Source organism: Onychomys torridus, chromosome 14, assembly GCF_903995425.1.
Source record: "Onychomys torridus chromosome 14, mOncTor1.1, whole genome shotgun sequence".
Lineage (NCBI taxonomy): Eukaryota > Metazoa > Chordata > Mammalia > Rodentia > Cricetidae > Onychomys > Onychomys torridus.
The window spans coordinates 68,774,101-68,800,577 of record NC_050456.1 but is presented as its reverse complement, the minus strand read 5'-3'; the positions used below and the strand labels follow the sequence as shown (position 1 = coordinate 68,800,577).

The 26,477-nt window shown below is 38.5% G+C and overlaps 1 protein-coding gene across 1 annotated transcript in view; it reads right to left on the bottom strand.

Annotated features, from left to right (window-relative positions):
* The window catches only part of Catsperb (cation channel sperm associated auxiliary subunit beta), a 138,413-nt gene that overhangs the window by 9,513 nt on the left and 102,423 nt on the right, over positions 1 to 26,477 (bottom strand). Inside the window, exons 17-22 of the mRNA XM_036205648.1 lie at positions 24,278 to 24,471; positions 18,340 to 18,675; positions 13,321 to 13,460; positions 11,780 to 11,977; positions 10,398 to 10,508; positions 6,220 to 6,330 (exon numbers count right to left, since the gene is read on the bottom strand). Of these exons, the coding sequence (XP_036061541.1) occupies positions 6,220 to 6,330; positions 10,398 to 10,508; positions 11,780 to 11,977; positions 13,321 to 13,460; positions 18,340 to 18,675; positions 24,278 to 24,471 (1,090 nt within the window). The remainder of the gene's footprint in view (positions 1 to 6,219; positions 6,331 to 10,397; positions 10,509 to 11,779; positions 11,978 to 13,320; positions 13,461 to 18,339; positions 18,676 to 24,277; positions 24,472 to 26,477) is intronic.

Genomic DNA, 26,477 nt, shown 5'->3' with positions numbered 1-26,477 from the left:
AGAATAGCAAAGGAAAAAGGACAAGTGACTCATAAAGGCAGACCCATCAGAATAACACCTGAACTCTGAATGGCAACTGTGAAAGCCAGAAGGTTCTAGACAGATGTAATGCAGATACTAAGAGACCATGGATGCCAGCCTAGACTAATATTACCAGGAAAACTTTCAATTACCATAGACAGAATGAATAAGACATCCCAAGACAAAACCATTTAAACAATACCTATCCAAAAATCCAGCCCTCCAGAAAGCACTAGAAGGAAAAATCCAACTTAAGGAAGTCAGATATACCCACAAAAACACAGGCAATAGATAATCCCAGAGCAGTAAGTCCCCCCAAAATGTAAATACACACACTCTACCACCAAATGATAACAGGAATTAACAATCACTGGTCATTAATATTCCTTAATAGCAATGGAATTAATTCACCTATAAAAAGACACAGGGTAACAGAATGGATATGAAATCAGGACCCATTCTTCTGCTGCATACAAGAAACACACCTCAACTTCAAAGACAGACACTACTCAAAGAAAAAGGCTGGGAAAAGACTTTCCAATCAAATGGACTTAAGAAGCAAGCTGGTGTAGCTATCCTAATATGTAACAAATAGACTTCAAATTAAAATCAGTCAAAAGAGATTGAGAAGGATATTACATACTCATCAAAGATCCACCAAGATGAAGTTTCAATTCTGAACATTTATTCTCCAAATACAAGGGTACCCACATATGTAAAAGAAACATTACTAAAGCTTAAATCACATATTCAGCCCCACACATTAAGAGTGGGAGACGTCAACACCCACTCTCACCATTGGACAGATCTGCCAGATTGAAACTTAACAGAGAAATAAGGGACCTAAAAGATGTTATGATTTAAATGGACTTCACTGATATCTACAGAACATTCCACCCTAAAAAACACAAGAATATACCTTCTTCTCAGCACCCCATGGAACCTTCTCTAAAATCAATCACATACTTGGTCACAAAGCAAATCTCAACAGATAGAAAAAAAATTGGGAAAAACTCCTGTATTCTATCAGACTACTATGGTTTAAAGTTAGATTTCAGCAACAACAAAAATTACAGAAATCCTAAAATCTCATGTAAACTGAATAAACACTAAACTCAATCGCCAATGGGTCAAGGAAGAAATAAAGAAAGAATTCAAAGGCTTACTAGAATTCAATAAAAGTGAATGTACTACATACTCAAACTTATGGGACACTGTGAAAGCAATGCTAAGAGGAAAATTCATAGCACTAAATGCCCACATAAAGAAGTTGGAGAAATCTCACATTAGTGACTTAACCGCACACCTGAAAGCTCTAGAACAAAAAGAAGCAAAGTCACCCAGGAGGAATAGAGACCAAGAAATAATCAAATTGAGATGTGAAATCAATAAAATAAAAACGAAGAGAACAATACAAAGAATGGATGAAACAAAGAGTTGGTTCTTTGAGAAAATCAACAAGATAGACAAGCCCTTATCCAGACTAGCCATAAGGCAGAGAGAGCATACAAATTAACAAAACCAGAAATGAAAAATGAGACATAACAACAGACATGGAGGAAATCCAGAGAATCATCAGGCCATATTTCAAACACCTGTACTACATAAAACTGGAAAATCTAAAATAAGTGAACAATTTTTTGATAGATACCACATACCAAAGTTAAATCAATACCAGATAAACTATTTAAATAGCAAATAACCCCCGAGGAAATAGAAAAAGTCATTAACCCCCCCCTCCCAAAGCCCTGGACAAGATGGTTACAACACATAATTCTATTAGATTTTCAAAAAAGAGTTAATACCAATACTCTTCAAATTCTTCCACACAATAGAAACAGAAGGAATGTTACCAAACTCCTTTTATGAGGCTACAGTTACTCTGATTCCCAAGCCAAATAAACATTCAACAAGGAAAGAGAATAGATCAATATCCCTCATGAACACTGATACAAAAATACTCAATAAAATATTGACAAACCAACTCCAAGAACACATCAAAAATATATATTTTGGAGATCAGCCCTTCCTTTGTCAGATGTGGGGTAATCTTCATCCTAGAGATGCAAGGATGGTTCAACATATGAAAGTCTGTCAATATAATACTTCATATACACAAACTGAAAGAAAAAAGCTACATGATTATTTCATTAGTGCCAAAAAGACCTTTGATAAAATCCAACACCTCATTCAGATAAAGGTCTTGGAGATATCAGGGATACAAGGAACATACCTAAACATAATAAAGGCAATTTACAGCAAGCCAAAAGCCAACATTATATTAAATGGAGAGAAACTCAAACTGATTCCACTAAAATCAGGAACAAGACAAGGCTGTCCACTCTTCCCATATTTATTCAATATAATACTTGAAGTTCTAGCTAGAGCAATATAACAAAAGGAGATCACGGGAATACAAATTGAAAAGGAAGAAGTCAAACTTTCACTATTTGCAGATGATATGATAGTATATATAAGTGACCCTAAAAACTACCACGGAATTCCTACAGCTGATAAACACATTCAGTATTGTGGCAGGATACAAGATTAAAAAAAAAAAATCAGTAGCCCTCCTATATACAATAGACAAACAGGCTGAGAAGGAAAGCAGAGATACATCACCCTTTACAATAGCCACAAATGATATAAAATACCTTGGGGTTACTCTAACTAAGCATGTGAAGGACCTATATGACAAGAACTTTAAGTACCTGAAAAAAGAAATTGAAGAAGATGTCAGAAAATGGAAAGATCTCCCATGCTCATGGATAGGCAGGATTAACATAGTAAAAATGGCACTCTTACCAAAAGCAATCTACAGATTCAACGCAATTCCCATCAAATTTCCAACACAATTCTTCACAGATATGGAAAGAATAATACTCAACTTCATTTGTAAAAACACAAAACCCAGGATAGCTAAAAGAATCCTGTACAACAAAGCCACCTCTGGAGATATCACCATTGCTGACATCAAGCTCTACTATAGAGCTATAGTAATAAAAATGTCTTGGTATTGGCATAAAAACCAACATATTGACCAATGGAATCTAACTGAAGACCCTGACATTAATCCACATACCTATGAACATATGATTTTTGAGAAAGAAGCCAAAACTGTACAATTGCAAAAAGAAAGCATATTCAACAAATGTTGCTGGCATAGCTGGATGTCAACAGGTAGAAGACTGCAAATAGATCCATATCTATTGCCATGAACAAAACTCAAGTCCAAATGGATTAAAGACCTCAACAGAAATCCAACTACACTGAACCTGATAGAAGAGATATTAGGAACTAGCATATAATGTATTGGCACAGAAAACCACTTCTTAAATATAACAGCAGTAGCACAGACACTGAGATTGACAATTAATAAATGGGACCTCCTCAAACTGAAAATCTTCTGTAAGGCAAAGGACACAGTTACTAAGACAAAAAGACAGCATACAGAATGGGTAGTTTTTCACCAACCCCACATCTAACAGAAGGCTGATCTCAAAATATATAAAGAACTCAAGAAACTAGACATCAAAATACTGAACAATCCAATTTTAAAATGGGCTATAGAGCTAAACAGAGAATTCTCAAAGGACGAATTCAAATGGTTGAAAGACATTTAAGGAAATGCTCAGCATCCTTAGTCATCAGGGAGATGGAAATCAAAATGACTCTGAGATGCCTCTTACACCTGTCAGAATGGCTAAGATCAAAAGCACTGAAGACAGCTTATGTTGGAGAGGATGTGGAGCAAGGAGAATACTCCTCCACCATTGTTGGGAGTGCAAACTTCTACAGCCACTTTGGAAATCAGTGTGGCGGTTTCTCAGAAAATTGGGAATCAATCTGCCTCAAGACTCAGCTATACCCCTCTTGGGCATATACCCAAGAAATGCTCAATCATACCACACAACACATGGTCAACTATGTACATAGCAGCATTATTAGTTATATCCAGAACCTGGAAACAACCTAGATTCCCCTCAACTGAAGAACGGATTTGGAAAATGTGGTACATATACACAATGGAATACTACTCAGCAGAGAAAAACAATGACATCATGAAATGTGCAGGCAAATGGATGGAACTAGAAAATGTCATCCTGAGTGAGGTAACCCAGACTCAGAAGGACAAACATAGTATGTACTCACTCATATGTGGATACTAGATGTAAAGCAAATGATAACTAGACAATAACCCACAACTCCAGAGAAGCTAGATAACAAGGAACCCATTACCTATGATGGACACCTCTTGTAGCCTTGAGGCAGGGGGAAGGGCTTGGACTTGCCTCTATTGGATGTGCCTCCCCATGGGAGGCACTTGCTTTCTTGTGTGGGGCATTGGGGGAGTAGGTTGGGAGTCGGAGGCTGGGGTCTCAGGAGGAGGGAAGAGGGGTCTTTGATTGGTATATAAAATGAATGAAAAAAAAATCTTAATTAAAAAAAAACAATGACCCTATGAAATTTGCAGACAAATAGATGGAAGCAGAAAAAAAAATCATTCTGAGTGATATAACTCAGACCCAGAGAGACAAACATGGTATGTATTCACTCATAAATGGATATTATATGTAAAGCAAATGATAACCAGACTATATAATCCACAGCCCCAGAGAGGCTAGATAACAAGGAGTGTCAAAGAGGGATGCATAGATTTCTCTGGGAAGGGAAAATAAAAGATCTACTCAGGGTAAACCAGGGGTGAGTGTGGAGAGTGGGGGATGGGAACTTGAGGGAGCAGGTTACTTAGGCTGGGTAAGGGAGGCAGGTTGGGAGCAGGATGGAGGGGGAGAGTAATGAAAGAGTCATCTTGATGGGGGAGCATTTCAGGGATAGGGAGGAACTTGGAGCCAGGGAAACTCCCAGTAGTCCTCAAGGATGACCCCAGCTAAGACCTTAGCAATGACAGAGAGGGTTCCTGAACTGACAATCTACTGTAATCAGATTGGTGACTATCCTAATTGTCATCAGAGAGTATTCATCCAGTACCTGAATGAAGCAGATGCAGAGATACACAGCCAAGCACTGGGCTGAGCTCTAGGAGTCCTGCTGAAGAAAGGGCAGAGAGATTTACAATCTAGGGGTTCAAGGTCATGACAGCTGACCTGAGATCTTGAGAGCTCATAGACTCTGGACCAACAGTTAGGGAGCCTGCATGGGACTGACCTAGGCCCTCTGGATATATGTGACAGTTGTGTACCTTGGTCTGCTTGTGGGACTCCTAGCAGTGAGATCAGGACCTTTCCTTGGTGATTGAGCTGGCTTTGGGAACCAATTCTCCATGCTGGATTACTTTGTTTAGCTTTGATGCAGGAGGAGGAGCTTGGTCCTGCCTCAACTTGATGTGCCAAACTTTGTTACTCCCATGGGAGGCCTACCCCTTTCTGAATGGAGACTGAGGAGGGGTGGATGGGGAAGGGGATAGATGGGAGGCAGGGAGAGAATGGAGAGGAGAGGAGGGAGGAGAAACTGTAGTCGGTATGTAAAATAAATGAAAAATGTTAATTAAATAAAAAGAAGAGTATGGTTTTCACTCTGCCTTCTCTGTAACTCAAATACAGTGAGATAAATTATAGGGGAGGCTTGAAGAAATGTACAGTAGGTAGAAAATGCTCAATTATCCTTTCTGGATTTAGGAGGTTGTAGCAGGATGATTAAGAATTTAAGGCCAGCTTGGGTTACATATCAAAACTCTAGCTCAAAACCACAAAAGAACAAGGCTGGAGAGATGGCTCAGAGGGCGAAGCGCTCACTGTATGATCATGAGGACCTGAGTTTGGAGTCCCAGCACCCAACTACAGTCTGTAATTCCAGTGCTGCTATGGTGGGATGAAGCACAGATGTGAACACTGAGAAGCTTGAGGGACAGATTGTCTTCTATGTGCAGTGACAAGTGACAGCAAAATGGAAGGTAAGTACTGACACCCAAGGCTGTCTTCTGAATACCACACCCGTACTGCAGCATATGTGCAAACATGCACACCACATCACACATACACACACAGATAACAAAGGAAATACTACTCTAAGTTAGTGTGTAAAGTGACAACCATCATGATATCTGACTGCTAACTTTATGCCCAACCCTACATGTCATCTAAAATCAGAGTTTTATTTGTAGTCATATGTGCAATTCATATAAAACATGAAGATTTTCATAAAACTCCATCATCAGGTAATTACAAACTGTTTTACCTTTTCTTTGCAGTCTGAGAAAGCAACAGCATGTGAAAACTTTTGATGTTCTGTGCAGTTGCACATTTCCCGACTGGAAACATTAGTACACTGCTTGAATATGCCTGTTACCTGTAGACAGAAGAACATAGGTTGACTTGTTTTCATACTTTGGAGTTTTTCCAAATTAAGTGTTTAGGAAATACTTATTGTCCGAATAATAAAATTGTAAGAAGAAAAGAAAATTCATTAATGACAAAATAAGAGGCACTGAGTGTATAGATCTGCATACAGTGCTTGTCCAGGAAATGAGATTTTGAAAGTTGTAATCCAACAATATTTCTGTAATGTAATTTAACAATTCCATCAGGTTACACATGGACATTCCTGTTCAGAAACACTGCACAAAAACACAACTTCCTCTTGGTAACTTTTCATTTCATAGCGAGTTTCTCTGACTAGAGTGAAAGCCCATAAAGATACCATATGTCATGCATGTGCAGGGCTGTAACTTAGAGAATGCTGATCAGTGTCTGATAACACTAGAAGTGCCGATATGTACAGCTGTCAGAGCCCCCAAATCCTGCATTTAAAACCCTCTTCAGGGGTAGCTGTGGCGACACATGTCAGCAAATTCAGCACTTTGATCAGGAGTTCTAAGTCAGCGTGGACTGTACAGCAAGTTTGATCCAGCCTGGACTATACAGCCAGACCTTCCTCAACTATACAAAACAAAATAAAGAAAGGTCAAATCTCCCTCTTAATTACTTGATATGAATTAGATATATTTCCTACTTAGCACAGGGAAACCATGGAGGAGGGGGACCCCAGGAATGTAAGAATATACAAGCAAAAAAGTCTTATGTCCATAGATGGAATGGTATAGTAACAAAACAGGTTTTATCTTTGGGAGAAAATGGAGTTGGAGAACTCAGTGTCTTAGTGGCTCACTACTTGGAGCAGAATTTCTTGCCCTTAAATCCAAGATTCAGCAAGGAGTTGTTTACCTCTGAATATTTTGTTTGTATAAAAACATGGATACAATGTGTATTATTAATTGTTCAACTCTTGTTTTTTTTTTTTTTTTTTTTTTTTTGAAACAGTGTCTATTAATGTAACTAAAAGAGACCTCAGACTTTACTGTATCACCCAGGCTAACCTCAAACTCCCTATGTTCCTGACTTTGGCTCCTGAACTGCTGAGATTACATATGTGTGTGCCATCATGATACACCTATTGAACATTTTCTCAACACTCCTTTGTCTGATGCTCATTGAGATACTGGTGATATATTAGGAACAGGTCAAAAACAAACAAAACCTTGACTAGCATGTCGAAGGCTTTGCCTTGACCTTCACTATCAGGAAAATAAAGCAAACCAAAAAGAAATCAGTCTTGGTTTATTAGCTTACTTTCTTGTGGGATCAGAAGGCACAAAAATAAAGCAAACAAGTAAAATGTATAGAAAAGTAATACATGATATGGAGAAAATAGGAGGAAATGGGGAACCTGGGATGGTAGAGGTGGGGTTATCATTCTATGTGGATTGGTCAGGGAAGGCCTCACTGTAGCAGAACATTAAAGTGGTAACCTGTCAAAGGTGACAGTGAGCTGTGACATCTGACAGAAGCTAGAAGGCTTTCCTGCAGCTGCAAACACCTGAGGCGAAACTTACCAGAGAAACAGAAAAAGAAGCCAACATGGCTAGGATAGCATGAGCTCCAGCAGTCATGTTGAAGCATGGTACATGGACAGAGAAAATTAAGATTACAGGGGAAGGGGAACCTCACCCCAGAACCTAATCTGTATTTGTCTTTGGCTTAGTGTCAAGAACTCAAATACATTTGAAAGAAATCAAATCTCTCTATGGATTTTGTACAGAGACAATAATCCTTTTTCTGAGTGATCTTTCACACAAGAACGAAGTGTGATTCTATTTAGTCTTATCAATTAAAAACCAGGAGTCAAATATTGAGGTAATAACCTGAAAGATCAGAGAAAGAAAGGAGTAGGTGCTAGTGACTTCTTTCCTCTACAAATCCTCAGACTGATTGGGGGTGAGATCCTGTCTCCACCCACCTTATATTCCTGTCTCTACCTCCTGACTGTGATGGGATTAAAGGTATGAGTCTCCCAATTGCTGGGATTAAAGGCAAGAGCCTACTGTCTGGCCTCTATGGTTAACTGGTGGCTAGCTCCACCCTCTGATCTCCAGGCAAGCTTTATTTATCAGAACACAAACAAAATTGCACAACACCAGAATATTGAAACAAGTGGGCCATGTGTGATTATGGCCAGAACTAATGTGCCCTTTGGTTTAACTATACTAGCATACCATCCTCACCTTGAAACTTGAATAAGGAACCTCACAAACCATCTTTAACATTCATTTACAAAAAGAAATTCTCTCACTTGACCACGATGGACTGGTCAAGCAAGGCCTTAGCTTGACATCTCAGAGATTCATCTGCCTTTTTCTCTAGCATGCTGAGATGTTGGTCCCAACACATAAGGGAGATAAACCAACAAATACATATGCTTTTTAAAAGCTTACTTTTAAAACTTGGTCTAATTTTAAATTTTACTGAGTCTCTGAAATGGCTGTAAGTCACATCTTTTAGCAATATAATTTTGCAGGCTTCAGAATCATGCATATGACACCTCAGTTCCCTCTCTCTGAACAACAGTGCTTAACAATGCTGAAGGCTAACATTTGTAGCATGCCTTGACTTCACTTTCCAAACTGAGCTCTTCTTGGGTCTGATTCATCCTGGAATGCTCTTCTGTGGCATAGTAAGGATTTCAGCTTCACTTAATGGAGGTCCCTAAGGGGAAACTCCTCAGGTTTTGTCTCCCTGCCTCTCATTGACAAGGGTCAGTGTGATGCCAAAGTCAAGTTTTCCCTTTGAAAGTACCAGGAAGATGTTAACTAGTTCTCAGCAAGAGAAATGCTAATTGTGTAGTGCTTGTGTATGTCTGTTTGCATACCAGGCACCATAGGTGTTCTCCAGATAATAAACCTTTTCTCTGACCCCTAATGCTTCCCTATGTTCTATCATGCCCACTTCACCTCCAGGTAGGTGTCAGCCAACTCCAGGGAGCCAGCCTATTTTCTACTAATAACATAGCAGGAGTTTGAATGTGCCTATGTTAGGACAAGGGGTGACCTTTCCTTTTGGACACCATTCATTTTACAAGGATGAAAGACATGAGATGGTCCTAATTCCCCCTTTCATTTAAAAACACAAGGCTCTTCCTCTACCTGTGTCCTTTGAAATCTGCATGGGAGCCAAGAAGTCAAGGAGAGCGACCATATGAGCTTCTTGGCTGCTATCTCAGTCAGTGTTCTATTGCTGTGAGGAGACACCATAGCCATGACAACTCTTATAAAGAAAAACATTTCATTGAGGTGGCTGGCTTACAGTTCAGAGGTTCATTCCATCATCATCATGAAGGGGCAGCATGCAGGCAGACGTGGTGCTGGAGCTGAGAGTGTTACATCTTGCAGGGGACGGGAAGTAGACTGACTGTCACACTGAGTGAAGCTTGAGAAAAAGACTTCAAATCCCACCCCCATAATGACACACTTCCAACAGAAGGTGTGGCCCGCATTAAAGGTGTGCCCTCCAGCCTTAAGGTCTGGATTAAAGGTGTGTATCATCCAGCCTCATCCAACAAGACCGCACTTTCTCCAACAAGGCCACATCTCCTAATAGTGCCACTCCCCATGAGCTTATGGGGCCCAATTACATTCAAAAAGTACCACAGCTGGAAAGCAGTGTGAGAGCAGCTGAAAGGGCCAGCAGTAGTCTTGGAGTAATAAACATGGCTGAACTTTCTCATTAAATTCCCATAACTGTTCCCATGTACACTCTAAATAAAGGGTATCTTCTTTAAAATTGCAAGTAAACAAGTAAGTGTGTGTGTGTGTGTGTGTGTGTGTGTGTGTGTGTGTGTGTGTTAAGTATGTATGTATGTGTGTATCTGTGTGTGTATGTATGAGGTGCATATGTCATGAAGCGAGTAGAGTCTTGAGCAAACTAGCAGGAATCATTTTTTTTCCTACTGCTTCTTGGGGGTCAGACTGAGGTTCAGTCTTGCTGTCAAGTGCCTTTACCAACTAACCCATGTAATCAGCACAGTAATTTTTAAATATAAAACAAACACTGCATTAGTTCATTTAGAGACAAATTATTTACCTTTGACTTGTGAAATAGACCTCTTGGTCTGGGTTTGCTAGGGTCTGCATGATAAATATTATCTGTGAGTGGAATAGAAATTCCCATATTGGATGGAGGTCTGTAGTTTATCTGCAAGTGTTTAAGCAAAGAAAGATGGCCATGTTTTATTATTCATCAAGGGATAAATATTTTCTTTTCCAAGATAACCATTCCATGCAAATATTTCACATTCAGCTCTACACATTACAGTAAACTTTTCCTCTTCAGTATCCATACCCCAAAGTTTCTGTAGTTTCAAAAACCTTACCCTGTCATGATGTAATCCTGACTTATAAATGAGGTGAAAATGACTTTTACTACTTAAAACAGCTGTCATAAAGTTAATGTGGGTGTGTCCAAGCATTTTACAGAAGAGGCTCCTTGATGCAGTTAGAACACACCTTCATATTTTATTATTTTTTTCTGTCGCAAAACTAAAAGTAGTATATCAGCTAATTTTTAGTTTTAAAATGGCCATAAGAATCCCAAGTAAAAGAAAACACAACAAAAATGGCTAATCAGATGTCTTAGCTGTTAGTGTCTACTACTCAAGTGTGATGGCCTGAGTTTGGATCCTAGTACCCAGGTGAAAATCAATTTTGGCAGTATGAACTAGTAACCCCAATGCTGAGGACAGAGACAGGCCTATCCTGGGAACTTCTTGGCCAGTTTAGAGAAAATGGTGATTTCTTGGTTTAGTGAGAGACTTAGCCTCAGAAATAAGGCAGAGGAACAACTGAGGAAGACATTCTAATGTTAAATGTTAACTGCTGGCCTCCACACCACATGGGCAAACATACCTGCACACACACATAACTGTACACACACTTGCACATGTGCATGTTGGCCACTCTCATACATACAAAAACAAAATTAAAAGACTCACATTTCTAACAAAACAAAAGCAAAAATTACTATATTGAAATGAGATTGTCCACAGCAACATTGAAAATTCAAGCTCTACATTTTGTAACTTTATCTGAGGAAACAACAACAACAACCACAAAATCCCAAACAAACCTAAACCCAAAGAGAAATTGGACCAATCAGATGCATTAGTTTGAGACACGTCATTGTAAGTCAAAACAGCTGCATGTATCACAAAAGCCCAAGATTATTCTATCATCGTATGATGATGCTAATGGTGATGAGAGGGGTTAGAAGAAACACAGTTAGTCCAGAAGGTTTTCACAGTTCACAAACGGATCCTCACCATCATGTTTCAAAATGACCCACAGTTTGAAAATGATGGCAGTGCTAGAGCACCTCAGAGCAGAAATGCTAACACAGACTGGCCACGGGAGCACACAGGAAAAATACATCACTTGTTCTCTTAAAGGTGCTACAGCTAGATTTCTTACCGGCAGAGTTTTGATCATATTGAAACCCTGACTGTCCTTGTGAACTCCACTAATCCAGTCTGCAGGTGGTATTTGTCTGCCAGGAATGTGGTGTAGAGTCTTGAGGTAGCTGCAACTGCTCTTCATGATGGGCAGCATTGTAGTTACAGAGCATGAAGTTGAGGCTTCCCACATAATCACTGCTAGTGAAGTGGAACCCTGGAAACATCAAGGAATGAAGGTTGGAATCCTGGGAACACCCCAATACATTGTTTGTAATGAACCAGAGAATGATCTATGATAATTGTGTTTTTGGTTTTGAATGAATGAGTTTATTAAGCATAGACAAAGTCAGCCAAAGGAAAATAACAAATATCAACAAGTAGTAGATGCAAAGCAACATTAAATGAGCTATTTAAAACCCTGACACAGACTGACTAAGGTAGTCTCATGCTTTATTGTTAGTTTTTTCTACATTTATGTGTGTTTGTGTGTGTGTGTGTGTGTGTGTGTGTGTGTGTGTGTGTGTGTGTTGTACATATCAGAGGACAACTTGCCTGAATTGATTCCTATCTCCTGCCTCCACCTTCTAAGTGCTGGGACTATAAGTATGCAGTAATGTACCTCGTATATGTAACCCCAGGATTCATGCGTACCAGTCAAGCACTTTACCAAATGAGCCACATTCCTAAACCCACGTGTTTTTGTCTTGATTATTGTTAATATTGTTTCTTTGTTTTCTAATATCAAGGGTGGGTATTGCCACCTTTGTTAACCTAATTAACAAAATGTTTCTTAGGTATGCACATAGGCCAACGTGTGTTAGACAAGATCATTGAGACACCTTTCCCAGGTGATTGTAGATTATGCCAAGTTGGTAGTTAAACCCTAGCAGCACTTAGGGAGGGAAGTAAACTGACATATGAGTATCATGACCAAACCAAATCAGATATAGGAATATAATAATACATATTAAAGCCAAGTACTATGCTATTAATAACCATATAAAATAAAATGGCCCAAAATAATGTGGAGTGTGGTTTGAGGTTCAAACATTTAAAATAAATTATGGAAACAGGAAGGGGCAGGGGACAGGAAAAAGAAAGAAAAAAAAAAGAAAAAAAAAAAGAAAATGAACTGGAGGGACAGAAAAGAGCAAGAGAGAAATTATGATTAACAATGAAGAGAACACAAAAGATAAAATTAGAAAAAGTTTTAAAAATGTAAAAACATAAAAGCTTTTTAATTTTTATTCTTTTACAATTCTCTTGCTACATATCCCTGACTGGTCTGGAACTAACTATATAGACCAGGCTGGCTTTAATCTCTCAGATATCACTGCCTGCTCCTGTCCCCAGAATGCTGAAATTAAAGGTGTACAACACTCCTGACGAGAACTCATATGTCTAACTATTATCAAACCTCTACCCTGCCTTATAAAATATTATATATGTTAAGTGTACTTTATACCCTTGATGGAAGGAATACGTTTATCTTTTATAGCTACTAAGTCTATATTTTCTATTTTTAATAGATTATTTTGTAATTTAAAAAACACTTACTTTATGGAAAAATTTGCTAGCTACATGAGCATTCACATGGTAACTATCAGTGACATCAAAATAGCCTTCCATCTTAACTTCCAGTAAGGCTGGATTTCCAACAGCCACAATGACTGGTGGGACTTGAAGTAGTTTCATACCTAAGGAAACAGTGCCAATGGCTAACATTACATAATGAAAATTGTAGAAACAACTCACTAATGATGGGCAATTTAATAGTTCTTAGAAAAGTTTACTTTCACAGATATTTCCCTCAGAACATGGATTTCCCTCCACTCCTCACTTCTCATCCAGGTTCTCAAATGGATAGCAAGGTCACTTGGGTACTTCTGGTTATGTTTGGTACTAGGCAGGTATTTGTAGGTACAATTACATACAACTCTGGAGCTGAGGAGGCTGATATCCTTTAAATGACTATTGATATCCCTGTAAAGTTTTTGTGTGTGCTGGGAACTGAACTCAGTTCTATAAAGAGCCATGTGAGCCATCTCTCTAGTAGTCCTTCAGAGACTTGTAGGTGATATTTACTGGTTTGGGAAAATCTCCTCCAGAGAAACCTAGGCATCAGAAAACATCCCAGTCTCTCTGACTTACTCTTTTTAGGCAACCTAGGATAAACTTTGCTCACTGCAATGCTACATTTTCTGCCCTATGGAATTCCTAGCTGCCACCCCCTCTTTTGAACAATGCATGACCTTGAACTTGAACTGAACATACTCAAGGATGTTTCCATCTAACAACACACCCATGGAAGTATGGATACATTTTCTCAGTAAAGGAAAAGAAAAGTACAGCTTTTTGACTCCCCCCCCCCCCAGCCCAGGAGAAATTGCTTTGGAAATTATTCCCAGTGTATTCTTTCTTGCTGGAAGAAGAAAGCCTTTCCTTTACTCTGTTATCTCATGGCATTGTTTACTGGATTTGTACCCACACAGAATCAAAGTCAAGGCAGTCAGTGACAGCCAGGGGATAGAAGACAAAGAAATTCTGGACCCCTTACCTCTTAATAGATAAGTGTCCCCTATAGAAATTAAGATATTATGAATTTTGGATGTCATACATTAGTGTCTTCACATTTGTCTTTATGTGGATAAGTCCTCTGCTATGTGAGCTCTAACAGTTGTGCACGCTACTTTGCAGGGCCTTAATAGCTTGCTAAAAGCTTTGAGTCTTCACATGAACTTGCAGGCATCTGAAGAGAGACTCAAGTGTGATAGAAAGTTCGACATCTCTGACTTGATGTCGGATAACAGGACCTAGAAACTGCTTTTGTTAAAAAGCATCAACTTTCACTAGGGTCCACCAGGAAACCAAAAAAACAAAAGCCTGGCATTCCCATCTTCATTGCAGATCTGTCCTTTACTTTGGGCCAGACTGTTGCAGGCTATTTAATCACACTATGTAAAGATGTGTCACTTTTTACCTTTCTGCCTAAGGCACCTGGTTATTTTAATAAAGAGCTGAATGGCCAATAGCCAAGCAGGAGAGGATAAGGAGGACTTCCAGGGAGAGAGAGAATTTGCTAGTCAGACATGAGGGATTTGGACATAGGTACAGAGGTAATGAGCCACATGACAGAATGTAGATTAATATAAATCAGTTAATTTAAGTTATAAGTGCTAGCTGGGAAGAAGCCTAAGCTAAGACCAAGCTTTCGTTATTAATAAAAAGTTTCCAAGTCGTTATTTGGAAGCTGGCAGTCCAAAGAAATTCTGACATCCCCAGACTCCTGTTTAACTTTATATGAACATATTAATTATTCAAAGAGTGTACTTAAACAAATTAGCAATATTATAAGAAATAAAATATGATGTTCCATTTTCAAGACACAGATGTCTTATGGATTCAGAGAAACATCAGGTGCTGGGTCTCCCATCCCAAAGGCTGACATCTGCTTGTCTGCCTTTTGGTGATCTTCTTTCAAGGTTTATCTCTAGTGGGAAAATGCAGGGTTGGGGTAAAGGTACTGGCCCTTTACAATACAGATGACCTGAGATCCATTCTAGGGAACCATAGTGTAGATGGAGAGACCTTACTCCCAAAAGTTGTTCCCTGATGTCTACACATGTACTGTAGTCCACGTATGGAGTGATATACACTCACAAACACAAAATTCAGCTTAATTAAAAAAAATCTGGACAGCCCACTATGTGACTAAGTGCATGCATCAAAAGAGGCCAGGGGTGGGGGCCAGATGCTGGGGCAGTTACATCACAGGACAACTTCCCAATAGCTGATTTATAAGACTGAACATCTGCAAAACAGGATTAGGGAATAAATTCAGAATGGTGAGAGAATGGGGGGGGGGTGCTAGGGATGATGAAGCTGAGATGTCAGATGGGAAAGTCTTTACCTTCTGCAATATCCAACCAATGGGAAAGAGGGGGAATGGACTTGCACTCAGGGATGGAATGGATGTTTCACACTCAGTGGGGCACCTGCCATTTTGGGTTGGCAACTGACTTTGCCAGAGTTTCACTGCATTTCCAGGCCCTGTTATTATGAGGCAGGAGACCTGAAACCCCACAGCACCTAATCTGTCTCAGGCCCTTTCAAGATGAAGTAAGAGTAACCGAAGCATTTTTCCCCTGAGCCTTTCCATGTGCTGTCTAGAACTCCATTCCCAATCATTGTCCTAAACCTGACGTTACTGGTTATAACAGGAGCTGTGCACACAAGCAGGAACAATGATCTCACAGGAACTGATTTGTCTCTTCTGGCTTTAACAGCCATATGAATTCTGAAGCAACATGTAGGCCCAGAACTGAGGATAAGCAACCAGACCACACCTTGACTGAAATTGTTAGATTATTTCTACTGCTCCAACTCATCCTCTATAGAAACCTGAAACACATCAGTACTCAAAGACAGACCTAGGCCTCTTTATCTATTTTCTTCTCAATGTGCCACATTGACAGCACATCTCTCTTCTGCTTTCTCCAGTACTCATCTCTTTAGTCATATTTAGACTTCTAGCCCTTCCTTAGCAAACTAGTATGAGGTCAAAATCCATCATGATGTTCTAGAGAAGACACAGACTCTTCCTTACCAAGCTCTGTCCAGCCTGCAGCCTCACTGACTCTGCCCATAAAATCATCCTTTAGCCCTGTCTTAGCTCTTCCTTGTTGTTATGATAGAAACTCTGACAAGAGCAGCATACAAAAAGAAGAGTTTATTTCAGCCCACAGCTCAAGGTACAGCCATCCTGGCAGAGAAGTCAAGTTGAAGCAGCTGGGCATTTCATCCACAGCCAAGAAGCAGAAAGCAGTACACTAATGCACGCCAGTACACTCAGCTTGCTTGCTCCACTTCCCACAGTCCAGGTGAATGGGCCCACCTACAATTAAGATGGGTCTTCCCACATCAATTAAAGTAATCAAGATAATCCCTTACGTGCATGTTCAGAGGCCCTTTTCCCCAGGTGAATCTTATTTGTCCAGTTGACAACAGAAACCATCACAAGCTCTGAGCAGGGATGACAGCTTTAAGGAACTAGTCCTTTCTTCTTTGGGGTACATAATAAACCTGATTCTTACCTACCCCCACTTGTCTCCTGAACACTGGTGACTCTTTCACAATGACAATACATGCGTATACACTGAAACCTTAGTTAAATCATAATGGTTCCCAGCAGGTGCAACTCTGTCCCGCTTGTTGATGATCCATCTGCTTCAAAACTGCCCTGGTTTGCGTTCTCTCACTGCTCTGAGCTATAATCTACGTCATTTCAACGTACAGAGCTTATCTTTCCTTTCTCCAATTGCTATCTAGCCCTGCTGCTGCTGGTAGTCTCAGGACTTGGTTCTGTGCTGGCTAGTATCTGTAATGATTCAACAAACCCTATTACTAGAGAGAAACTTTAGCTCTGAAAGTTTTGGTTTTGTATACTTTAAATTCTTAAAAGTTCTTATATTATTATTAGTTTTACTAGTTTGTTATTATTGTGTATATATGATGTGTGTGTGTGTGTGTGTGTGTGTTCTTGGATGCCATGGTGGGCACGTGCAGGTCAGAAGACCACTTTTGGGAGTCTATGAACTCTTTCCATTGTGGGATCCAGAGACCAAACTTGGGTTGTCTGAGTTGCATGGCAAATGCTCATATCCACTGAGCCTTCTCATTAGCCCTCACATTTTACATTATTACTGTATTTTTATTTATTTATTTATTTACTTATTTGGTAATATGTGTGTGAATGAGTGTCTTGCATATTCATGTGGATCTGTACATGAGATGGTGCTCTTTGGAAGGTTGGAGGACCACCTGTGGGACTTGGTTCTTAGTTCTCTCCCTTCACTATGTTGATTATGGTTCTCAGGTAACAGTCTTGGTGGAAAGTACCCTAATTTGCTGAGACATCTTGCCAGCCAAGCTTCACATGTTTTTACAATAAATATACTGAAATATAAGATAGTATAGTATTTTGTGTAAAATCCATTTTGGCCTGAATTCAATACCTGAAATAGGGGCTAGAGAGATGGCTCAGTGGTTAAGGGCACTTGATGTTCTTGTAGAAGAACTTGGTTTGATTCCCAGCACTCACATGGTGTCTCACACATGTGTCACTGAGTTTCAGGGGATTTGATACCCTTTTCTAGCCTCCATGGGCAGACACATGGGGCAGTTATTGCAGACAATACACTCATAGACACAAAATAAAAATAACTAAGAGAAATATTGCCATACCAAAGAAATTAAAAGGGTTTCATTTAGAAGGACAACAACAACAACAAAAACTACGCTACCATATGATATAACCTTTCACTGTTAACTTACCTTTATTTTCTCATTGATAAAATGATTATTATCTAAACTTTTAGGGTGACCGCAAACATTAAAATATCTATAAAAAATTTAATACAGAGCCTAGAATGCAGTCATTAACCATAATTAGAACATAACTCTGTTAGTAGTGGAATCCTAGCAATCACAGAAGCCAAACTGAATATCAAAGCATTATATTTTATACTTAGGAAAAGAAATAACTCCTTTTTACTTTTTCTATAAAAGAGAACTTACCTCTTGTATTAGGGATCAACTTAAGTTCATAATTCTCTTTGTTTCCCACATCAATATACTTCAAAACGTTGAGGGATACAATATCATGATTATCTTGTTGAACCCAATAATTACATGGTTTTAAATTTATGGTCCATTTTCGTCCTTTAGTTGAGCCAAAGTCATATAAGAACCAAGTACTTGCTGGGAATAGCAAAGGTGATTTTATTTTCTGAGGCATAGTAGCCAGAGATAAAACATTCTTTAGATCTCTAAATTCTGTGATTAGGAAGCTGCTGTAGCCAGGTCTCACCACAGTCTTTTCTACATCTTTAACTGTAAATGTTGCATGGGAACCTGGAGATAAAATAGAAGATTTGGTATAAAAGAAAACAGTTAATGTTGACTCAGAAAATGTGACCATAATTTACAAATGTTTATCTGAGTTTTAAAAATATGACATGGCTTGAGAACACATTTTCCAAACTTCAGTTACAATTAAAACACAGCATTTTATAGAAAGTTCATTAAGAAAGTGTATAGAAAGTTCATTAAGAATATGTGGTACACAAAGCTATATTTTAATGTTTACCATTTTTCTATAAAATTCTCAGCAGAAAGCCTGGAGAGATGGGTCAGTGGTCAAAGGCTTTTGCTGTTCTTCATAGGACCCAGGTCTGGTTCCCAAAACCCATTACAACCATTGGTTGCTCCAGTTCTGGGGACTCAACTGTTTCCTCTGACTTCCACAGGTACTGTATGCATAGTACACATACATATGTGCAAGCAAAATGTGTACATATTAACTGAAAGATATAAATCTAAAACAAGTTTATAGCAGGGAAAAAAACAGAAAAATCTTCCTTCTCTCTCTCCCCATTCATTCTTTTCTTCTCCTTCCTTTCTTTTGTTCTTTGTCAATGTATTTCAACCATGAATATTTAGACTTCTAATTTAAATGAAAAAATAGATTTATTATGTGCATTATTGTTTTGGTTGCATTATGTAAGTATACCATGTACATGCCTGGTGCTAGCAGAGGCAGAAGGGAATGTCAAGTCCTCTGGGACTGGAGTTACAGACGGCTATGAGCCACCATGTGGGTGCTGCAAACCAAACCTGAGTCCTCTGTAAGAAACACAAATGCTTTTAACTGCTGAGATAACTTTCCAGACCTAGATTACAAATTAAAACCATAGCATCCATCATGTACCATCAAGAAAAAAGAAGAAGGCAGAGGAATCTGATTCTGACGCTGAACTTGGCTATAAATTAAGAAAAATATGGAAGAGAGGGAGAGTTTGAAAGACTGATATTTAATACAATTCCAATTAAAATGCTAAAAATTCATTTTTATCAATATTCAAAATTTAGTTATAAATGTTACATGGACAGACAAAAGATGAGAATGTTTAAAATAATAATATATTACAATACTATAACATTATAGTAATTCTATACATTTATAAAGCAAATTTATAGAATTGTTACTGACATTTTCAGGATTTACCATATTGCTGCAGTCATTTAGACTGTATGTTTTGGGGGAAAGACTGGACATTAAGGGAATTGAACAGAAAATCTAGAAATAAACTCACATGAATACTGACATTAATCTCTCAGAAAGAAGCAAAGGAAATTGAAGAGATTAAGTACAGTCTTCTTAACACATGGCAGGAAGACTAGGATATGCAGAAGCAAAGAAACAACTTAGATAAAGAACTTACAACTTCATAAAATTATAGTCAAATGAACCATAATTCTAGATATGAAATGCCACAGTTAGGTCTTTTCAAAGATAACTCTAGACAGCTTTTCGTTTGTCAATAGGTGACAGATAGACAGCTAACAACAATACTTAATTTCATTGGAATTAAGTTTCTGTATTGTAAATTGAATTAATAGACAAGTCATAGACTGGGACAAATTTTGCAATACACATATCTGATAATAGACTCATATCTGAAACACACAAAGAATTCTTTGAAAAGTTTGAAAATTATTTTCATTTACTTGTGCATCTGTGTGCCTCTGCATGTGTATGGACATAGATGTGTGTCTAGGCTTCCAGAGAGGATAGACGAGGCATTAGAACACTTGGAGCTTGAGTTACAGACAGTAGTGAGACTACTGACATGGTTACTGAGATCTGAACTTTGGTCCTCACCAACAGACGGGTCATCCAGACAAAAACTAAAAAGAGAAATGCTGGAAATGAATATCATAAATCAAATGAATCTAACAGACATATACAGAGTATTTCACCCACACACGAAGAATATAGTTTCTTCTCATCAGCTCATGGGACTTTTTCCACAATTGACCACATACTTGGAAACAAAGAAAGTCTATCAGGTACAAGAAAGGTAAAGTAACACCATGCATCCTATCTGACTGCCATGGATTACAGCTGGATATCAACAACAGGAAGTATACAAACTCATAGACACCAATTTACCACTGAATGAAAAATGGGTCAAGATAGATAAGAAAGAAATAATGAAAATGAAAACACAACATACCCAAACCTATGGGACACCATGAAGGCAGTTGTAAGAGGCAAGTTCACAACACTGAGTGCCTACATTAAAAATTGGAGAGATCTCATATTATTAACTTAGTGGCACAGCTGAAGGCTTTAGAACAACAAGAAGAATTAATACCCCCAAAGAATAGACAGCAAGAAATAATCAACCTCAGGACTGAAATCAATGAAATAAAAACAAACAACAATAAAAACAATACAAAAAATTCCTGAAATGAAGAGTTGGTTCTTAGAGAAAATATTGAAAAAAAGATTGAAAAATCATTAGCCAAGTTAACTAAAAGATGGAGAAAGAAGATCCAAATATATAGACTATATTGTTATGGAGAGACAAAGAGAAACTGAAATAGGAGGATTAAATAGTAACACAGATGCAAGAGAAGGGTAAAAGGAGGGAATACACGGTAGGAATAATCAACATCAAAGGTCATTTAGCAATCATGGAAACCTACTACTGTGCCTAAAATATATTCATATATAAAAGGAATCTAAATGGAGTCATCAAATAATAAGGAGGACAATATTCCAACTAGACATCTTATGCCACCATGTAAAACCTCCAGTGCCAGGAATGGGTTACATCTTGCTGAGTTGTTGGCTAAAGGGCCCCATGGAAAGCCACAAGCATCACAGGCTATCGCCAAGGGCATTGGTTACTCTCCACAAAGTGTTGGTAAGGCCTATGATGAAGACAACATTTAATATATCTCATTAAACACAGAGAAGTCAAGCTGGTACATAACTAGAAGCTTCATACCTACTGATTAGTGTTCATGGTACTAGAAGGTACTCAGCATGCATGCTGCTGGAGGAGATAGTTAATTATCAACCCTGCTATAAATCCTGTGATTTACCACAGTGATCTGTCTGCAAGACATACTGGCACAACACTGCCACAAACATCACCAAAGTAATTAACCACTTTTTGAATGGATTTAAGGCCCACTCTATGAGATAGAAGTCACACTTGACACTGATAAAGTGGTGAAGAACTTGAGACTATATATGCTATGGCCTGGAGGAAATCAAATACTATTATCTACTAAAGGAACATAGTAATAAAATAACTTTCAGTGACATCCTTCTATACACATGTGTTAGTGCCTCACTCAGCCCTCATCAGAGACACTTCTTGCAGTAGATATGGGCATACACACACACACACACACACACACACACACACACACACACACACACACACACACCCTGCTCAGGCAGGGTAGGACTCATACCCAGGAAGAGTCAGCAAACACAAAACAAACTAAATGGTATTTTTGTAGCCTTTTGTTTTATTTTGCTTTGTTTGGGCATTTTTTTGTCTTATTGTTCATTTGTAAATCTTGGTTTCTGTTTTTGTGGGGGAGTATTGTGTGTTTGTTGTTTGTTTTTAGGGGTGAACATAAAGTTGGAAGAATAGAGTGCTAGGGAGTATCTGGGAAGCATTGGGGGAAGGAAAACTTGATCAAAATATATTTTATGATTTTTTCAATAAAAAAGAAAAACAATACAGGTTCTTGCTATGTAGCTGAGGCTCACTTCAAATTCATGATTCGCCTATCTCAGAATCCCAAATGCTAGGGTTCAGAAGTGAACCACCTGGTGGACTTCAGGTTCACCACAGTCCTTCTTCCTCTCTTTTTACCTCTCTCTTTGTGTGTTGGAGATTGAACCCAGAGCCCTGTGCATGCTTGGCTTGACAAGGTGCAGGTTTGACAATTGGAGAAGAAATAGGAACCTAAGGTTTGACATGATCTCCCACCTGATGACTTGCCTTTGGCTGGCTTCTCTGCCTCTCTGTGGCCTTTCTATGTCTCCTGCCTAGTCACAAAGGTGAAATGATCCTGTTAAACTCAAATCAGACCAGTCATTTTCTAGCAAAACCCTCTAATGGCTTCACAGTTACTCAGAGTAAAAACTAAACCCTTCACTAAATTAAAAAGGTTTTAATGTGCCAGGTGGTGGTGGCTCATGCCTTTAATCTCAGCACTTGGGAGACAGAGGCAGGCAGATCTCTGTGAGCTCAAGGCCAGCCTGTTCTGCAGAGTGAGATCCAGGACAGGATCCAAAGCTACACAGAGAAACTCTTGTCTTTAAAGACTGAAAAAGGAAAAAAAGGTTTTAATTATGTGTAGTTATTATGAGTTTGTGTGTGGGGGTATAGGTGCCCTCAGAGAGCAGAGGCATTGAATCCCCTGGAGTTGGAGTTCCAGGTTGTTCTGTGTGCCTGAGGTTGGTGATGGGAACTAAACTTGGGTTTTCCACATAAGCAGTATATACTTTTAATCATTGAGCTACCTATCTAGCCCCATTAACTTTGGTTGTGTATCTATCAGATAATACTTAGAAAAAGAAACATCCTTTATGACAAAGATTCAAATTCTCTCTCTCTCTCTCTCTCTCTCTCTCTCTCTCTCTCTCTCTCTCTTCTCTCTCCCTCTCTCTCTTTTTCACTTTTTGTTTTTGTTTTGTTTTTTTTCTCCTTTTTTATTTATTATATTTGGGTTTTAATTTATACATCAGCCATGAGTTCCCCTGTCCTCCCCCCTTCCTGCCCCCACCTCCACCTTCCCCCCAGCCCCTCCATTCCCTTCTCCAGGTTTTTTGTTGAGACAGGGTTTTTCTGTGTAGCCCTGTTTGTCCTGGAACTCGTTCTATAGACCAGGTTGGCCTTGAACTCATAGTGATATGCTTGCTTCTGCCTCTGGAGTGCTAGGATTAAGGGTATGCATCACCACCACCTTGTTAAAATTCATTTTTATTAAGTAGGGCAAAATAGTCATATTCTTTGAAAAAATTGACACAAAGTCTCTCTATACCTCCTTAGCTAACTTGGAACTTGGTATCTATATCAGATTGGCCTGGAACTCACAGAGATCTGCCAGCCTCTGCCTCCTAAGTGTTTGGATTAAAGGTGTTGCATCATCATTCCTGGCCACATTTTTTAAAAAGTTTTTTTTTAAATGCATTCCAAATGTATTTTTAATTAACACAAAAATCGTATTTTCTCTTACTTCTTCTGATCACTGTTTAGGATAAAATAAGGCTCACTGTAATAAATAATACACACTACTTCTGAGGACATAGTAGTGAAGTTGTAGGCATGTTTTATTATATTATGAACAACTAATCCTGCAACCTAAGTATCTGGGAACTTTGGTTAACTTCCAGTTGAATTAGAATTTGAGAGTAAAGATAGTACTGTAGTGGTAGAGTACTTGCCTAATATATTCAAGGCTTTAGGTTCAATACTTAGATACACACACACACACACACACACACACACACACACACACACATACACACACACACACACACACACACACACATTAAAACATAAAGGAACATGAAAGTCTTCTCAAAAGGTAACTTTATTTTTTGTAACCATCAGAGATAGATTATATTTTTTATACTTACCCCTTGTTGTAATTTCAATGTGATACAAAATGTTTCCAGTATATGAAATTTTAAGAGAACCATATATAGAAGCACTTTCACTATATGTTTCTACTCCAAAAGGTTCTATTATTTCTGTGAGAACCGAGGTATGAAATCCCAAAGGACCATTGGTATGTACTAGCAATTTTTGGATGTAAGCATTTCCATTTTTACTAAAAGCAAACCAACAAAAATATAAAATGGATATCCCAATGGCTTAAATAAGCAGGCATATTAACATATAGTTTGCAAATAAAATATACAAATACTAGGATTGATGATAGAAATATACCAGCTAACAAATGACTATTTGGCAAACAGTTGTTCAAAGTTTTTAGATGCCAACAAAATGGCTCATACAGCTTATGTTTGCACAATTAAAATGGGCAAGGATTATCTATCATCCACCCATCTATCTACTATCCATTTATCTATCTATCATCTATCTATCTACCATCTATGTACCTACCATCTATGTAGCATATATCAATCATCTACCTATTCATCATCCATCTATCTATCTATCTATCTATCTATCTATCTATCTATCTATCTATCTATCATCTATTATCTATCTATCATCTGTGTATCTATCTATCATCTCTTGTGTTGGAGATCAAACCTAGAACATTATGACTGGTAGGCCAATGCTATACCTCTGATCCACATCCCCAGCCTATAAATATCTTTAGCTGTCAGAGTTCCACAGAGATGATACTTGAATGGAAATAGCTGCACATTCACTACTGCTGTGATTGTAAATTAAGACAAGTTTCCTAGAAAGCAATTTGACACTTTACATTTGAATAAAAAAATAAAAAGTGAAAAGACATGACTGCTCTTAGGTATGGTGGAGGAGATTTATTGTAGCTAAGAGGGAGAGAATAATCAGAGGCATCTGGAAGGGTCCAGAGTGAACATGACCATGAAAAGGGAGAGTGGAGAGTGAGAAGAGAAGAAAGAGGGAGCAAACAGAGTAGGGTAGAAAGGTCTTACAATCCCAACACTGAAGAGATGGGTTCGGACACACACACACACACACACACACACACAGGAGAGAGAGAGGGGGTGGTAGATGTCAAGTAAGCACAGAAAGAGCAACACATCATAAATCATCAGAGGACTGGAAATTAAAATAACAAAACCTTAAACACTAACAATGTCAAATGTTGGTAAAGATGTATGAAAGGAATTCTAATTCATTGCTGGTGGTAATGTAAAAAGGTATGGTGAATTAGGCATTTTCTTTTAATCTCAAATATATTCTTACCATGTACAATAGTCCTAGGTGAACTGAAAAAGATATGTCTATACCAAAGCCTGCATGAGGATACTGTTAGCATTTTGTTCCTAAGGAGCAGCTGGAATGTCTTTCAGTTGGTGAATACGTTGGGGATGGGGAGATGCTCAGTATTTAAGAACACTAGCTACCCTTCCAGAGGACCTGGTTGAATTTCCAACACCCACATGGCAGCTCACAAACATCTGTAACTTTAGTTCCTGGAGATTTAATGCCCTCTTCTGGCCACCATGGGCACTGCATGGACATAGTGCACAGACAGATTCATGAGTAGGCAAAAAACCCATACATAAAACAATAAAAATAAATTAAAACAATTGATAAATGCTATATAACAGTTTCAAACACACAATGGAATACATGTAATAACTAAATAATTATCAAGTCATTAGAAGGTAATAGGTATAGAAATGGAAAATTTTCTGGATAGGTACCACATACCTAAGTTAAATCAAGACCAGATAAACTATTTAAATAGTCCAAAAAACCCTGAGGAAATAGAATCAGTCACTTAACGTATCCCAACCAAAAAAAGCCCAGGACCAGATGGTTTCAGCACAGAATTCTACCAGATCTTCAAAGAAGAGTTAATACCAATACTCTTTAAATTGTTCCACACAATAGAAACAGAAGAAACATTACCAAACTCTTTCTTTGTGGCTACAATTACCCTGATTCCTAAACCAAACAAAGATGCAACAAAGAAAGAGAACTATAGACCGATCTCCCTCATGAACATTGATGCAAAAATATTCAATAAAGTACTGGCAAATAGACTCCAAGAACACATCAAAACAATTATCCACCATGATCAAGTAGGCTTCCTCCCAGGGATGCAAGGGTGGTTCAACATACAAAAGTCCGTCAATGTGATACACC